At 36.4% G+C, this 18,249-nt stretch overlaps 1 protein-coding gene across 13 annotated transcripts in view; it reads left to right on the top strand.

Moving 5' to 3' along the window:
• Nucleotides 1-18,249, top strand: part of CDK14 (cyclin dependent kinase 14) — a 566,062-nt gene that overhangs the window by 199,950 nt on the left and 347,863 nt on the right. For all 13 annotated transcript variants that reach the window (XR_012074504.1, XR_012074505.1, XM_072965036.1 and 10 more), the window contains one exon: nt 11,400-11,494. Coding sequence is in view for 11 of the 13 variants with exons in the window: in XM_072965036.1 (XP_072821137.1) it covers nt 11,400-11,494 (95 nt within the window). In the remaining 2 variants the exon portion in view is untranslated. The remainder of the gene's footprint in view (nt 1-11,399; nt 11,495-18,249) is intronic.

Here is an 18,249-nt window from a genome sequence, read left to right as displayed (position 1 = left end):
GAACTTTACTGTATTTGGACTGGAAGGATAGTTTCAAATGTGGCAGATTCACAAAGAATTTCATTTCTGAATACATGTTAAATTTTGTTCACTTGTCTTATTCCTGGTTATTTCCACTGTCAATATTTTAAAACTTAAGAGCTTGATATTGAGATTGATCTTCTTAAAGATAAATCCTATTCATCACAATAAAATTTTCTACACTCAAACTGGATCAAGACAAGTCTTGCCTTTTGACTTAAGGAGGAATAAAGTTCTGAGGTGATTGCTGCTTTTTGACTGTAAAAATTTTACTGAAACTCGTTTTTCCAAGACTGGCCTGCTTTTAACATTGTAAAAAACAAACAAACAAACCTTATGATCTTTTGAAATTAAGGAATTTTCAGATTTAACCTACACTTAGGAACTTTTTGATAGACATGGCCTTAGAATTTTGATTCTGTCTTCTTACTAAGAAACATACTCCATTTCGCAAATTTTAATGGCGGTACTGGGGATTGAATCCCGGACCTTGTGCATGCTAAACATGCGCTCTGCCACTGAGCCGTTATGCATGCGCTCTACCTCACACATTTTAGATATTGAATTCCATGAGGGCCCAGAACAACAAATGTCCACTGTGAAGAGAATATTGACACGTTAATTTAATTAAAGTATATGACACTGCACAAATCTTGTATCACATTTTGTGTTAATGAAGCTAAAAAATATTTTTAATGCAACATTTGTGAGGAGACTCGACTACCTGGCTTTCTCCAAACTGGCCTTCGTAATCTCGTCTATGATTGCAGGGTAGTGTCCATCTAGGTCACAGATACGTTACTAACTTCAGGGATCATTTTTAGATTTAGTATCATTTAGAAGAAATGAAAGGAATTGTTGAGAATGATTAAGCCTCTGTTATGGAAAGATAATTATCTATATTTTACTATATGGTTATCTTAATAATATTATATGTCAACCTAAATGATATACAGAAATTGGCACTTCCGATAATGCAGTAAGGCATACTTACCCTAAAAAATTATTCACTTTTTATGTGAAAATCAAATTTGACTAATTGTCCTGTATTTTATCTGCAATCCTAGTTTTTATCTGTTGGTATATTATTTCTTTTCTTGCTCAAGTTGTTCCTGCTTTGGCCATTGGGAACCCTTTTTAGTTGGCCCCTGTGTCCTTTTGAGATGTCTTCATCCCTTTGGTTTTTTTTTTTTTTTAACACTTCCTTACTTTCTTGTCCTACAAGTTGCTCTTGGCTTATATTGTGTTTTTCTAGCCACAGGCCTAGAATTGGCCGTTTCTCCAAAAAGCCCTGTTTCTTTTTATTTTGGCAAATAGTATTTAGAAACGGAAATAGGTTGTGGGTGTGCTTGCTACCACTGGGGGTCTTATAGCTTTAAAAGTCAATGTGTATGTACATCGTAGTATAAATTATAACTATGTGGGATTTTGATATTTATTTTTAATTTTTAATAGTGAACTTATTCAAATTCTTATCAAGGAAAGTTAGACTTGTCTGATGCATTCTGTATTTCTCCCTCTTTAAAGTTAAGTTTTATTTTTATTAAAGTAATGCTTGAACATAGCTAAAAATATCAAGTAGGAGAGGACTCTGGGAGGATGGCAGTAGCTTAGTTCTGAAACCCATCCTATAATTAGGCATAGCAACTAGCACAGTAACACCAAAACCAGTGGCTAACATCAGCAACAAATATAGGTGACAGGCTATCTCCATGAACCTCAAAGTAGGAGTGAGGGGAACAAATCATGAATAGTTTTAAGAGACATGTGATATCAGAAGGTGTGAGGGAGGAAGGTCAAGGAAGGCCAGGGACCTAGTGACTCCTCTCAGAGCCAGGAAACCCGAAAACTGCCATCTGACACATACTGGTGGCTCATCGGGCCGCCCTCAGGAGAGCAGCAGCAGCTGGGCGGGGACTTTGATGGCTCCTGTGAGCAGATAGTGCGTGGAGACCATGGGGTGTCTGCTGGTCTTTCTCCTGTGACTTCCCTAGAATATCAAATTAAGTACCTTTTTAAGACAGAGCCCTGCACTAAGTAGAAAGTGCTGGAGTAGACTTCTGTATAGGGCACGTTCAATAGGGGAAAAAGGAAAGAGAAAGTCCAGAAAGAAGTGTTGAAGCGAAGCAGATGGCAAAATCTCGATGTGTGTGAGATTGTCTTTTTTTTTTTTTTCCCCACTTCATGAAAACAGAGCAAGAGCTTTATTTCATTAAGCTAGAAACTCTGTCTTGGCCATTGCCCCTCAAGCTACTGAAAACTTCATTTTACTTAAAAATAAGCAGTAGAAAAATTATGGCTGAATCTTCCATAAAAGTATGAAAGAGAGAGAGAAAGGAGAATAACATCTCTACAGATAATGAAAGCAAGCTAGAAGGAGGTAAAATTATCTTCATTGCAGATTTATGATGATACATCAGAAAACTTAGAAGAATGAATAGAAATACTATAAACAATGAGAGAAGCTAGCCAAATTGCAGGTTATAACATTAATATACACAACCCAAAAGACACCACTGTAAAAACAAATAATAGTGTTGAAAACTACTAAGTAAAGCAAATGACTAAGCATTTCTTTTCAGTGATTCCTATAGGAAACTTACCTCACAGTAAACTAGTCATTGATGAAGGGAAATTTCTCTCTTCGTAGTAATCCCACTAATAAATTAAGAAAGAATAATAGATTTAGGAATTACCATTGGGCAACCCCTGAGGAATTAATACATCTAGGAAATGATTGTCAGTACCTGCTAACATCATCAGAAGAGGGACAGCAAGACTTTATGTCCTGATAGAAATATACAGTAACTATGGACAGAATTTACCTGAATCTGAACAAGTATCTAGATGTAACTAGTGATTTACAGGATACAAAAGACGACATCAAGACAGGATTTTTCTCTGCTAAATTCCTATCCCCAAGTATGTTTCCCCTACTTTTTGGCTTTAATTAATATCCAGTATTTACAATCTTACGGTGATGTAAATATTGTTCTTAGTGAGGCCACGTAGTGGACTATGATTACATTTCTTTCCTTGCACAACTTTTTGATTTTCCTAGTTGTAATTGCCTCCTCTTTTCACTTATTCCTAATTAATGTGGTTAATTAATAGAATTTTAATCGTAGATTGAAGTCCCAAACTATTTGATAAAACTTTAAAACTCCTCTGAAACAAATGAGAATCAGGTAATCTGTCAGTTTTTCTTCCCCCTGAGATCATCCTTGAGGTCCTCTGTTGTCCTCATCCAGTCTGGACTGGTTGATCTCCAAGTTGCTGTCAAGAGGCTTCCCTTCATTCCTCCGAAGGTGATCGAGCAGTCTATTTTTTAGGGTATGTAAGCCTACCTGCTGTTATTCTGAGATTATCAAGAAGGAGTTCTTGTGCTTCATTTTCTTTCAGTCTGGATCTTATCCTGGTTTCCATGGTGCTTGGTGTCCCAGTTCCGAGTCTCTCAGGTCCAACCTCTTCAGAGAATAAACCTGTGCTGGGCTCAGGGAGGAGCAGACATCTGACTGGGAGAGTCTAGGGGAGATGACCTGTTCCTTAAATCCACTCCAACTGATCATTTTGTTTTTGTCCTGTCCTTGAAGTTCAGCCTCCAATTCTTGAGTGTTTCTGGGATTCTGAAATATGAATTGACTTATTTCTTACTGGTTTCCATCTTTGGTCATCATCCTTGTCCATGACCTCCTATCCATTTGTCTCCCATCTTGAAATTCTTGTTTGTGTCTTGTCTGAAATCTTCTCCTTACTCATTCTGTTTGCCCTTGTGGATTATAACTTTACTATCATTTTAGTACATATTGGTAAGGGGGAGAGATAAATACTTGTGTTCAAGCTACCATGTTTAACTGGAAATTTCCACTGTTCCTCTCCTATTACAATGTTAACTTCTTTTAGGTCCTCTTTCCTGAGAGTTTCTTACTGGGTTTACCCTTCCCTGGTCCACCCTGGGATGCCCTTCTTATATGTCAGAGTGTTTATATTACTTTGTATGGAAGCTGCTTTGCCTTCTTTTCATTTGGGGAGTTTTTGCTTCCCTTCTCTATGCCCTGGAAGAAAGGTCTTTGCTCTTTCCTGCTAGAGCTGGAAATAGTTCCCTTTTCTTTTTTAGCTCCATGCTATAGTATTCTGTTTTATCCTGAGTCCTTTCTGCCTCCTGCCTTTTTGTTCCCTCCCCCATTGCGACGGAAAGGGGAATTTTATTATACTCTTTCTCATGGAAAGACTGCTTTCCTTTGGATTCTTGACAGAAAATGGAGGTGGTTACACATTCTTGTGTAACACCATCTGACACCCTGCCCAACAGTGTATGGGTTTGATCATTTCATACTCACTGGCAAGAGGGTTTTATGAACTTAGATTTTGTTATTTTTAAAGATTTTTTTTAAGGCTGATAAGCCTCAAAGGAGTTCCTTTACCTAAGGACCACCAGAATTAATGTCATATCTTTATTTTATTGTTATTTCTTTGAGAGTGTTAGTTATCCTGAATAGGCTCCAGGAGTGCAGCTGGGAGGGAGGGAGGAAGTGAGTAGAGGTGTGGCATTGCCACCCCTGTTTTAGTGAGGAAAGCAGGATAGCCACTCTTGTTTCTTAGAAAGACTGTTAGAAACTACTATTCATTAGTGCATCTTCCTAACTCTGTATTCATCTCTCTGCTGCTCGCATACTGGTCATTGTCTACGTGAGGAGTCACAAAATCAAGGAACCAGGAATGCCTGGACCTTAGTGACCACTACACTTGTTGTTACTTCCTGATTTTGTCCAGACAGTGTTGCTTTAAAATTTAAGCAGAATTTAAAGAATGTGATTTTATTACATTGGTATATTTCAAGAGGTGTTGACAGATTGTGCTTATTTGTTTCAGATGTTTTTGAGTGCCTACTCTTCCTGGGCCTTGTCCCTGGGATGTACTTAGTATCACTGGCAGGACAAACTTGCTCCTATTTTTCTACCACCTCTTCCAACCCACTGTGCTCTTTAATAGCTAGAACTATTGGGAGTGCGATGTGAGACTGCCTGTCTTCTGCTCAATTTAGAAAGTATTTCATTGAACTGTGCTATCATAATTTAAGCTTGAAGAGAACATATTTTCAGATTAGGATCCTCTATACATTCCACAAATTCCTCCAAATTTACCTCCTTCCCTCATTAAAAAAAATCTACATCTCATGATAGGCAAGCCCAACTTGGAAAGAGGGGAGGAGGGTACAGACCTGAAAATGAGAGTCTCACTTCAGTTCTCAGGTGCTCATCCTTGGGGATCTCATCGTGGCATTGTCTCCTTCTTGTGGAGACTGGGAAATTCCCAGATAGAATGAAGCCCCCATATCAGGTTGTTAGCACGTATGGTGGGTGGGTTTATCCTTCCATCTAGCATTTAGATCTATTTTGTAACCAAGTTACACATCAACTATGAATTATCTTAGTGTGGCTGTATTTAGAAGGGTTAGAAATATAGGATGGTAGAGCCTATTGTGAATATCGAAGGCAGAAGAAAAATTAGCCAGGGAAGGTTTGACTCAAACCCTTGTTGTTTAAGGACGTCGCACAGTTCTGATTGAATTCTTCCCACCTTACCCTCACACCCACTCTCACAATTATTAGGATAATGTGATAGAGCAGTGGTTCTTACTTGCGGTTTTTCTACAGTTCAGGGGGTCATCAACAATCTTAAGTAAAGGATTATGTATGACAATTAAAGTAAATTTTCAGTGAATTCAGTGTTAAACTGTAGACATTCTTAGAACCATATTATGGTATCATTACAGTGAACGCTGAGGTATCCTCACGCGGTTTATAAAAATACAGTTCAAAACACCATCTTTATTTCTAGACATAGGATTTCAGTGGATTTTGGACTTAAGAATGGTTTGCTATCTCCTCCATTCAGGTGGGAGTTAGGTCTCCATGGGAAGATTCTGCCAATGTAATAGTGGTGGTGAAGAAAATAAGTTTTCAATTCACGTCAGTTTGGTTTGAATTCTAGCTCTGCAGTTAGCTATAGGATCTTAGATGAGTGACTTTATTTCACCCATCTTGAATTCTTCCTTTCAAAGAGGGATACTAATAGAACCAACCTTAGGGTGGTAGATTAAATTTAGGTAATGTATTTAAAGTGAGAAACTCAAAGCATGGAACACTATAAACATTTGGTTTTAGCTGGTTGTTTTTGTTGCTTGCACAACAATGAACTAGAACTAGCAAGGGCCAAGAGCATCTCCTTCAGGACGGGATGGCAAACACCTTTCAGCTTGAATATTATCTTGACTTTTTCATTATTCATGCCAATGTTCCCCTCCACTGATCCAGACAATTGATTGTCCTCTGTACCTTTATTCTTTTTAAAAAAATGTATTAACATTATCTCATTAAATTCTACATCTCTGTGCAGTTAGTGTCTGTTAATAATTGCTGATTAGCCCTCTGTATTTCCAGTTCTCTAAAGTGCTATCTCTAACCTGCACTTAAGTAGGGAAGCGATAAGCAGAGAATAGTTGCCCCTTAAAGCTGTTTCTCATCTATCCATGCACCTGACATCAAAGAGCCAAAGATAATGTTCAGGGTTGACTATATATTGGTTTGATCTAGCATCTTTGTGTCAATGTCATGATTTAATAAAGTTGCAAGAAAAAAGAAAGGCAAACCAAAAGCTTGAATTTTAATTATCAAACAGAATAGGGCTTCTCGTTCTGAATTATTCTTAGTTTGCTCATTTGATAGGGAGAAGTGTATTATTGGCCTCTTTAAACACTTGGCATTTGGATTCATTATTTATATGCATAGTAATTACAGATCAGAACATTTCTGTGTACTTAAAATAGGAGACCAACTTTACAAGAATCTAACTCTTAAAGCTCAGACTATCTCATAGACGTGGTCTGTTCCATAGTCCCATTCTTTTGTTGACTAGAACAACTTTTAGAGAGGCATCACATGTGTGTTATTCTTCGTATGGTACTAGCATGATTGATCAGTAAATTACAGTATATTTCCACAATGTGTGCTTATCAGTTTCACAGGGAAAATCCCATTGACTGTTTTTCCACTTAATGTGGCAAAATATTAATTTTCGACCATCACATTGTTAATAGAATGTACTTTAACCACGGCAGCTAATGCATCCAAATGCATTCCATTAGATAAATAGAATACTTTGTGCCATTAGCATCTCTTATTTGATTTTTCTTGTAGATAAATGGAATGTAGGCTAAAAAAGAGTATTATCCTTGTTTTTCTAATTTCCTCAACTCAGTTTCTTCAAGTGGTAAGTTTAATAGGATCTATGCCTTAAAATGATTACATCAACTTACATAAGGCAGTGTGTGAAGAGTGAAATATATCATTTTTAGAAAATTTTGTGCCTTTATAGGAAGAGAAAATATTAGCTTCCTATTCTATTACCAATGTTGTGTGTCTTGTACTTGCTTTAAATGCACATTAGCAGTTTATCTCTTAATAGGACTAAAGAGGTAGTTTTCTGCTGCTACTTTTTTCTAAAACTTAAACTGGATTTATTCTTAAAGGAGCACAAAAGGAAACATACAGACTTCTCATTCTGATTTTAAATAATTTAGAATGGAACTGTGAACACAATATTTTCCCCATTGAAGATCATTTTATACTGAAGTTTAATATAGTTTTAAAATTTTCTATTTAAAACTTGGGCTCAGGAGGGTGATGGTAAAGTGTGACATTCGCAAGCTGTTTCTCGGTGATGAAAAATGCATGAGAACATAACCCACACAGGACTAGTCAGGCGCTTTTGAATGTAATTTTCCATTAAGTTTTACTTGATGCAACTCAACACATGGTTGGTACTTTACAAGTTTCTTGAAGAAAAAAATAGATGGTCTGTTTTCTTTATTAATTCCTTCGTACTGTGTCTTTTGTTGTTCCTTTTCCAGCTGTTCAAATTATACTTTCAACTTTTCTTCTTTTCTGTTCTGTGTACATATATTCAGATTTGTTTTAGATATTAATTTGGCTGCATCCCATTGATCTTAAAATGTCATATCCTCAGTGCCACATATTTATTTATGAATTTTCAATTTTGATTTTCTTTTTAGCCCATGTGGCTAAACAACTTAAAGGATAAATTTTCCTTTTATCCATAATTTCTCATTTATTGCATTGTGTTCAGAAGAAGTTAACTTGAAATGTTTTTGCAGTTTTGAATATTGAGATTTTTGGAGGGCTTATCTGGCCATTTTTTGTGAATGTTAAATATATACTTGAAAAGAATATATATTAATATGTATATTAGATTAAGATGTTAATTCTAATATTCAAGACTATATATCCCTTACTTATTGGTCATCTGCTTGCTCTGTGAGGTCTGAGTGATGTATGTTTATCTCCAGTTATCACTGTGGATTTGATAATTTCTCATTTTATTGCTATCAGCAGTTTGATACACTACAAAACTATGTTGTTGGGCTCATACTAGTTTATGATTATTAAATTGCTTGGTGGATTTTAATGTTCATATTTATAGGATATACTAATTTAATCTATTTGCTGTTTTGTGAATTCTGTCTTGTCTACCATCAATATTGCTGTAATGCATGGGGAAAATTTTTTTTTCTACATTTTCTCCATGTTCCTTTATTTTCAGATTTACTCTTTTGTTTTAATTTTGTCTCTTCTCACTAGCACGTTGCTAGATTTTCTTTGTCTTTCCAATCAAAGAACTTTCTGTTAATAAATAGAGTTTTAAAATTTATATTTATTATAATTATTGATATGTTTGGATTTAACTTCCTTCTTATTTTATGCTTTTTTACTTAATATGCTTTCTTATTGTATACCCCCCCATTTCTCTTAACTTCTCATTCCTTACCCTCTTCCCCCTTCTTCCTTGTACTTTTTTTCTTCTATTTCTTCCCTCCTTAATTTGTTTGGAATTTGTACATCTTATTTATTCCAGCAGTTACCTTTTAAATGTTAAGAAATACACTAAAACTTAGGCATTTGGAGTTAATCAGTATCTGCAGTCTATCCTAAACAATCCAGTAAGTCTCAGCATGCTTTTATTTCTCCTTTTTTATCTTTTCTTGCCTTCCTGCACTTCCCCCATCACTCCAGCTACATCTTATATTGAGATAAAATGGCTGAAAAAAGACAAGGAATATTTTCAAAATGAAAAGGGAAAATGGTTTTGAATATTGGGATTGTCTCTCTTCAGCCATAATTGTCTAAAAAATATTTTGCTTGTTGAATAATGTTTCCGTTTAGATGCTGCCTCTCCCTAGAGTTTTCTGGGAGGATTATGTTCGAATGTTCAGTGTATTACTTTTTCACCTATGTCCATTCTTTTATTCACTGCCCATACATGTTTTTTCCACTGATTAAATACTTAATCTCTAAATAACCATTATATTTCTTTTTCAAGGTTGTGATATCTTCTTAAACCTCTCTGAAGCACTGGTTATTTTTATTAAAAGTTATTCTTACCTTTGCAGTGTCAATTCTCTTATCAGGGTTTAGCTTATTTGCCTATTGAATTTTATGCTTTCTTTTCTGAAATGATTTGTGATTTTTGCTTGCATACTCATTTTTGTATTTGAGAATTGCTATCAGCTTGTTCTGTTTTCTATAAGTTGTCTCTAGTGATTATGTGCTCAAGAATTACAATTTGGGCATGGGGGGTGTCATCCTTTTTCTAGATATTGGCAACTTTAGTCCTTGCTCTCTCCTGCTAGCCGGAATATCTACATTCTCAGCTGTCTCCTCTGCAGAATTTCCTGCAGTTTGCTTGGGAGGACACCATGTGCTCAACTGTGTTGATTAGTCTCATATTTACCTGGAGAGTCTTGCTTCTTTTATCTGTACTAGTCTTCTCCTACATGTTAGGACTTTAAGTTCCTTCAGTCTTTTCTCTGAAATTTTGATTTTGTTTACTTTTTATCTTTTAGAATTCCTCAAAGTATCTGATTAGATATTTGCAGTCTTTTTTGGTTCCCATCCCTGTTCCTGATTTACTATTTTTGAAAAATATCTTTTCCGTAACTATGTGGCATTTTGGGTGGAAAGGAGGTAAGAAGCATTGCTCAGTTCATCACATAAAATCCTTATAGATTGTGGGAGTCAGATTCATTGTGAGTATGCTGTGTTTTTCGTAAGTGGTGTAAGAGTGCATGGTTAAGAATAGTGTACTATAAACTTTCTGCAAGAATTTCTTTCCCTAAGCTTCTAAAATTGGTTTCTTACAGAGTACCACGATCATTAGTAATGTTTTAATCAATTTTAAATTTATTTATAACTGTGATTACATAATCCGTTCAAGGTGTTTTTAATTTCTTATATAATTATCATTTTCTAATATGTTTCAATATTATCCTTGTATAATAACATTAAAATACTAGATAATATATCCCCTGGGGGACAACACTCCCCTTTTCTTGCTTTCTGGTGAAAGTTGGGGTGGAAGTTGAGCACAGCAAGAGTGATGAGACCACTCACTCAAGCCCTTCTGTGGTGTTGATGGGATGTACAGTTTCTTAAGGAAGAGTTATATTGTTGTGGCTAAACCTTAAGGATTGATGTGTCTAAACATAGAGTTCCTTTTATGTTAGGGCAGAAAAGATACTATCTGAATGACACATCTTTGATTATCTGTTTGCATTATTGTTAAAAGATATTAGAGGAGTAACTTTAGATGACTGAGTTTTGAACAGTCATGATTTACAGCCTGGATTAGGTAGTAAATATGTTCAGCTTTGTTGGCCATACGATCTCTGTGGTAACTACCACTCTCTTGTAGCTTGAAAGTCAGAGGACAGTATGTAAATGAATGAATGTGGCTGCATTCCAGTAAACTTTATGGACACTAAAGCTTGATTTTCATATAATTTTCACATGCTATGAAATTACATTCTCCTTTAGATTCTCTCCCCCACCCAATTAAAAAATGTAAAAACCTTTCTAAGTTTATGGAATGTACAAAAATAGGTGGTGGGCTGGATTTGCCAGCCTCTATTTTAGAAGATTGAATAATAACATGGAAAATATTCATAATATATTGAGTGGGAGAAAAAAGCAGGTTACAAAACAGTATGTGTAGTGTAATCACATTAGTGTAAAAAAGCAATCGTCAGCATACAGATAGCACTAGAAGAAGAGATATCACAATATTAATTGTGGTTCCCTGTTGATGATTAGATTATGGGTAAATTTAAACTTCTACACTGTGTTCATTTGCATTTTCTGAGTTTTGTACCCTGAATACTTACGTTGTTTTTAAAAATAAACATTCTTATAGCAGAAAAAAGTTATTTAAAAACTGACAGAGAATCTACATTTTCAGCAAAATTGGGTTATTTATTGTTAATTTGTTTGATACAATCTGTTTACCCTCTGCTTCATTTTTAGCCAACAAGTCCCAAATTTGGAAAAGCTGACTCATATGAAAAACTGGAAAAACTAGGGGAAGGATCTTATGCTACAGTATACAAAGGGAAAAGCAAGTAAGTTCATTAATTTTTGAACATTTCATGTGTAAAATATACCCACTCTCTCAGTACCAAGTAATAGTATATTTAAAGAATTTTTATTTAACATGCAATAGATTTTCCTTCCTCAGGTTTTCTGTCATTATTGTTGTTGTCATTGTTTACCAAGTGTAAAAGTCAGTAGAATTGGTTTTTTCTGCAAGCAGTTTTGTAGACTTGTCCAATTTATCTTTTCTGTCCTACATCTCCCTCAACTTTGTTTTTTATTTCTCTCTTTGGAGTTGGAACCCTCAAATGAGAATTTATTTCCAGCTGAATGATGTGATTAATTTCTCATGGAGGTTTAGCATTTGCTTAAGAATAAGGGTACTGATTTTACAAAGCCAAATGTATTGACCATTCTTGGTGTCTTTTTAAATTGAGCTTTTATTCCATCTTTCAGAAGTCACTTACTTAAACAGACTATAAACACTATGTTTCTTCCTGTCTCCTTTGGCATCAAGGGGCATATGTTTTCACTTAGAGAAACAACTCTTCCCTTCTTTGTCCTCTTCCCTCCATACTATCCTGGGGTCAAGGCACAGATTTCGATTCCTAAGAAGCTGGTCCTCATGTGTTTCTGATAGGCCTCCTTCATCTCCCTTCTTGATTAAGAGCACTAAGTTATTGTATTTGGTGGCATGTAGAAACTTTTAATACTCTTTCTGAAATAAGTACAGTAGACAAAAGCCTTATTTTACCTTAGTAACAGTACCAAAGAATGTTGAAAACCAATTTCTAAACTATCCTTGTTTTTGTCTCTTCAAGTCATTATAAAAGATGTGAAATTCTAATTAATTACTTAGCAATAATTGAATTACTAAGCTAAGTAATTAGATAAAGAGATATACAAGAAAATTCTCTGAAGGATCATTCTAAACATATAATTGGAAATTTTGACTTTGCACTTATTTGGATGATCTTTGGCTTTTCTGGAATATAGTCTTATACCTTTCTTCATGGTTTTCAAGTTAAGAAGATGAAGCAATATTCCTGATAAAGGAAGATATGTAAGGAAATTAAGAAATATTGTAAGTCAAAAATTGTGTGTTAATTTTGAGATCTTAAACATTTGCAAAAAAAAGGTCTTTTAAAAAATTTGAATAAAAAAATATAAATATGATGGGGATTGGAAAAAAGAACAAAATCTTTGAGGGCTGTTAATGACTTCACTATGTCTCTGGATCATTACGGAACTTCATGGTAATGGCCTAAATGGTTGAATTAATTTCAATGGTAGGTGTGACCCACATTTTTGTATTTTTTCTTAAGGAAATGTTAAGTACTCTACTATATAAAAATTACTTGTACCTTTAATGTTAATAAGGTGAAGATAACTACACTGGATTAAGCAATTACTTTGTATAAAATGTGGTATATTCATTGTCTCATTTACTCCATGCAGCATTCTGTAAGATAGGCCCTATTATTATCATCTCTGTTGGACCAGGCATCTTGGTGCTTAGAGAATTTAGTCACCTGTCCAAGTCCATACAGGTTATTAGTCACAGAGCTTGTTTTGGCTCCTGTCTTTCTGGTTTGAAGCCATCTTTTCCTAACCATTGTATATACTGCTTCCACCGTACAAGGACTTCCTTGGAAAGACTTGGTTGGTCCTTGTTGAGTCTTCCAGATGGTTCTCCCAGATGCTATGACTTGTTTAACTGTGAATCAAACAGAAGCAAACATACTATTTCATTAAAAGGAAATAAACCTGTCACTTTGAAGTGCCTTCCCACCAAAGGGGGATTTCCAAATTCAAGTTAGTAACTCTATTAAATGCTGAACTTTAAGATTTGATGGCAAAATCTTGAGAGAGAGTTCAAAAATTCTTCATTTACTATGCCTGAATAAAAGAAGGACTGCCTTTAAGTACTTGTGATCTTTGAGAAGGATAGTTCTGGACATTTAAAACTTCTCACCCTAGCAGGTCTCAATGTGTCTTGGCAGCTTTCTCAAGCAGTTTCAAGCCTGCTGGTCACATGTACTATTTAATTTCCTCCAGCTGGAGATGAAAGCCGTTGACCACTCACCTGCTTTAGGAGATGACAGGCTGCCTGTGCTTATTTGCTTTATGGTGGCAAGGTCAGGCCAAAGAACAACAGTACGTGCCATCTAGCAACATCTGAGAGCCAAGTTTGTTTGGTGTGTCGCCTGAAGCCCTACATAATTTAAAGAGTCAACTCAGTGTTGGGATCCTTGTTGCCATACTCCTCATCGCTCTCCCATAGCTGCCTGCATCTCTGCCTCCATCTGTAAACATTATCTTTAGCATCTTTCCCAAGAGCAGCTATCGTTATCTTGAAATAAAGTTGCCTGGCATTTGTAGAGATACCGCTGATATTTGGCTTCTTAGCATTTTACATACATGTGTTTGGATTTACAGGTGTCAAGGTTGGATTTTGCCGTAAATCTCCTTGTATTAGTTTGCCAGGATTTTGAAATGAAGTACAGACTGGTTGGCTTCAACAACAAAATTTTATCATTTCATAGTTCTGGAGGCCAGATCTAAGATCAACGTGTTGGCAGAATTGGTTCCTTCTGAGGGTTGGTCCTGGAAGGGAGAATCTGTTCCATGCCTCTCTCCTGGCTTCTGCGGCATGCTGGCATCTTTGGCATTCCTGGCTCCTAAATACATCACCCTGATCTCTGCCTTCATGTTCACATGGTGTTCTTTCTCTGTGTATTTGTCTCTACATCCAAATTTCCCTTTATAAGAACACTAGTCATTTTGGATTAGGGCCCACTGTAATGATCTCATTTTAACTTGATTCTTCCTGTAAAGACCCTATTTCCAAATACAGTCGCATCCAGAGATATGAGGGGTTGACTCTCAATATATCTCTTGGAGGACACAATTAAATCCATAACACTCATTAATTTCAAACCTCAGTAATTTGGCATTGTGTTCATGACTATGTTCTCTTCCTACTTATGTGCAAATCATCTTTTATTTCATGGTTCAAATAATATAAGCAAAGGATATCTCCTCACCCCCTGTCCCCCCATGAAAAGATTTATGTAATTGTTGACTTTGATACAGTTGCTATTAGCCATTGTTTAGAAACTTGAGGAGAAATAGAAAGCTTTTCATTACTCTTGAGTTCTTATGAGTTTCTTATTCTTATAGGGATGCCTAGGCTGGGGAGAAGCTGACCGGAGTTCCTATAGTGTAGCCTCCTCGGTAGTGAGCTTGGCTGTGAAGAATGTGGCTGGTTAACTGTGACCATATTAACATACAACACTCACAAATAAGTTTTCTTACTAAAAAAAAAAGCTTTGAACTTCCAACATTTTTATAAATGAGTAGAGTTTCGTTTTGTTTTCCAAACCAGTGTTCTCCAGCTTCCTAATGTTTTCTTTGTGCATGTATGTGTTTATATTTGGGGAAGGGAGGCAGTTTATCACCACTCTGATTACCAGTCTTTATCCTGGTTTGATTCCCTGATTATGTTCTCTCTTCTAAATCCCTGTAACATGTAATATAGGATAAAAAAAACATGCATTGCCTAATACTTTGCATTTTCAAACATGTGGCGTTTAAAAATGTCTTTAATTCAACACCTTGAAATCATCTTTTCAGTTTCTCAAGGACTTTGTACAGTAAGAGACTGGTTAACATTTTTTGAGCTTATTCAACTAAAGATGAGTGTTTGTCATGTTGTTTTTATGCCATTTCTATGCGGTAGGTGAGAAAGAGGGAACTTAGACATGGATTCTGCCCTCAGGAAACATAATGATCTTGAAGGGAAATGGTCCATATACGTACATAACTCTGCATGAGTTAGAAGGTCGTGTCTCTGTATAAGCTAGAATGCAGTAAGAAAGGCCCAGTAAAATAGTGTGGAGTTTCTAAAGGAAGGAGAGAGGATGATGTTGACTAAAGCATTTTAAATATGTTCTCACCAGTGATGACTGATTGAATTTACAGCCTCATGGTCTTTTAAATTAAGCTTCCCTCATCACTGTGTATATTTTTGGAACCTGGTCCTCCAAGAACATATAATGAAATTTTCACTCTTTGTTACCAGATTCTTCACAAAATCTGTTAACGCCCAAGGGCTTTAAAGTAAAAGCAAGCTGATTTATTTTAATTATTGTGCAAATTTTGATTAAGCAGAAGTGTTATGTTTGAATGTTAAGGTGGAGTTGGTGTTAAGCAGTATAATTAGGAAGGGTTGGAGGGTTGTTTATGTGGCAGCACCTACAAATGCCTGGCTGTTGAAGGTAAGAGTTGTGAGCACCAGGCTCCTCAACTCCCAAACATGTGGGAGCCACATGTCCCTCAGCGCACTGGGATCTGCTGGTGGAGCACACCTGAGTCCTCCCCACGTGCCTTCATTTTCCCGGGTTTCCGCACCCTGCCATCAGTGGTGAGAAGCCATAAACCTTTACTCTTGCCTGGGACAGACTCCTCTCTTTTCCTTCCTACTTTATCAGGGGAGACATGAGGCTGTAGCTGCTTGCTTTTGATTTTCTCATACTTCTAGTGTCATTTAGACAAAGAAAAACCCTGCTCTTGGTTCCACCGCTGGAATTAGAGTATTGGACTAATGCAGACTAAGTCATCCCCCAGATGACCCTGATTTCTGGTCCCTTTTTCTGCTTATCTTCAGTTTCTGTTGAGGTGAAGATGCCAAAGCCTTACTCCTGCGGGAGCCTGGTAAACCAAGAAGCCAGCCCACACTGGTTTGTGCCAGCTGTAAATTGTTATCTCATAGGTCACTAAGAACAACGGAGGAATTTGCTCACTTTATGTAACATGAGATTGATGTGACTGAAAATGCCAGTCTTCTTATAGCATTTCATTCTGCCAGTTTGTGCTGAATAATTGAACTTGAATTAAACGACCTCATAAATTGAGAGACTATGCCAAACCAAGACTGAACTATATACTAAGTACATTTCAAAGAGCTCTTCAAAGCCCCAGGAGAAATGGGGAAAAGAAATGCTGTTAATTAAAACAAGCAGTCGTAAGAAGAAAGGCAGCGACCATTAAGCACCTTTTTGGAATAGGTGAGATTAAAGAGGTGGCTCTTACTGCTGGCCCTGAAGGTCAGCTCCACTGAAACACTATCAGAAGAAGTTTGAAGAATTCTAAAAGTCACACTTACCCAGATGGAAAACTCTGGACTCTGGGTTCACTGACGTTTCAATCTTAAGTGTTGACACCTGGACTGGCATGCTGACTTCCAGTGTCCTGAGAGGTTATCTGCCTACAAATGGGAACTCTGTACAAAAAAGAGGCAAGTCTGATTACATTTTACAGGCTTTGCTGCACTTTCTGTTTCTCATTAGGTGTGCTTGGATTTCTTTTAGACTTTGGATCCATAGACTTGTTATCATAGCTCACTTCAAAGATCAAGCCTGCAACCACACTGTTAGTCACAGGGTATGAAAATGGCATCATACAATGATAACACAATCAGTGTTAGCTTTGTAATTGAATGCACACATACAGCATTATAGCATGCAACAAGAGAAACTGGATTAAAGACAAAGAGCTAATGGGATGAATGGAATTTGCTCCGTGTGATTTTCAGATCTGGTGCTCCTTGTGTGTAAGATGAAAGTTGGAAAAGTAGAGTTTTTATATCCTTACCTAGTCTAAGAAGGATAATAGCCCACCCACCAACATCTGCTAATTTTATTTTCAAAAACCTTGAAGGCTATTCATATTGCAAATACAGCCCTGACTTCCTTTAGAGGAAGAGTGCAAGGCATCAGAGGCTGGTTCATGGGTACAGCTGGTTTCATTTACCTTGCAGCAGATAAACAAACAATGCCTAATCTTTTTGACCAAAGTGACAATGAAGATATTGTTTAAGTAAGAAGCCTGATTTCAATTATTAGACCAAACTTTACAGGAATAACTTTCCTATTAGACAATGTTTTAATGTTGGCCTCTGTTAGCTATATTTATTATCAGGATTCTTTGATCCTTTAATTGAAAGACTGTCAAAATAATCAGTGATATTTGCTACCTTTAAAGTTGTGGTCCAGCTGGTGAAAATGAAGGCATTCTTTGGAGAGTGGAGGACTTTTTTGAAAGAGTTAGTATAGAAATTTCCAATTAGCATAATTCCAGGGCTCCTAGAATCTCTTTCTCATAGTTCAGCCTAAGTGGTTTTTGAGGAACACTAGGAGGAAGACATGATGGTAAGATTGGTTTAGGTTTAAAGCAAACCCATATTCCTGAGTTGCTTCATTATTACTGTCATTCTTTTAGTTTAAACCAGGATACATTTACTGATATCTGGAGATATTTCTGGTTTCATAACTCAGGGAGCAGTAGGTGTTCCTGGAATCTAGAGGCCAGAGATGTTGTGAAATATCATACAAATGAACAGGACAGTCTCCCTCAGTAGAGAATTATTTCACCCAAAGTGTCAATAGTGTGAAAATTGAGAAGCACTGGTGTAGACAAGGAATGCGTAGAGGCAGTGCCTATTTAGAAGATCTCTTTCCTTCGGAGATATTTAGTAAGCCCTCACTGTTTTCCGTGTATTGGGCCAGGCAAAGAATATGTAATGGTGGACAAAACTGAGTTTCTCTTTCTGTGGACCATGTCATCTAGTGGGGAAGGCAAAAATTAATCAAGAAATTTTAAGATCCATTGTAATTTTTAATTGCATAAAGGAAAAGAGAGCTATGAGAAAGAATTAGGACAGAGAGTGGTGGGTTATATATGTTTGTGTGAGAGAGGGGGGCAAGCGGTGAGTATATCTTGG

Source organism: Vicugna pacos, chromosome 7 (assembly GCF_048564905.1).
Source record: "Vicugna pacos chromosome 7, VicPac4, whole genome shotgun sequence".
Classification (NCBI taxonomy): domain Eukaryota; kingdom Metazoa; phylum Chordata; class Mammalia; order Artiodactyla; family Camelidae; genus Vicugna; species Vicugna pacos.
This window is presented reverse-complemented; position numbering and strand designations above follow the sequence as displayed.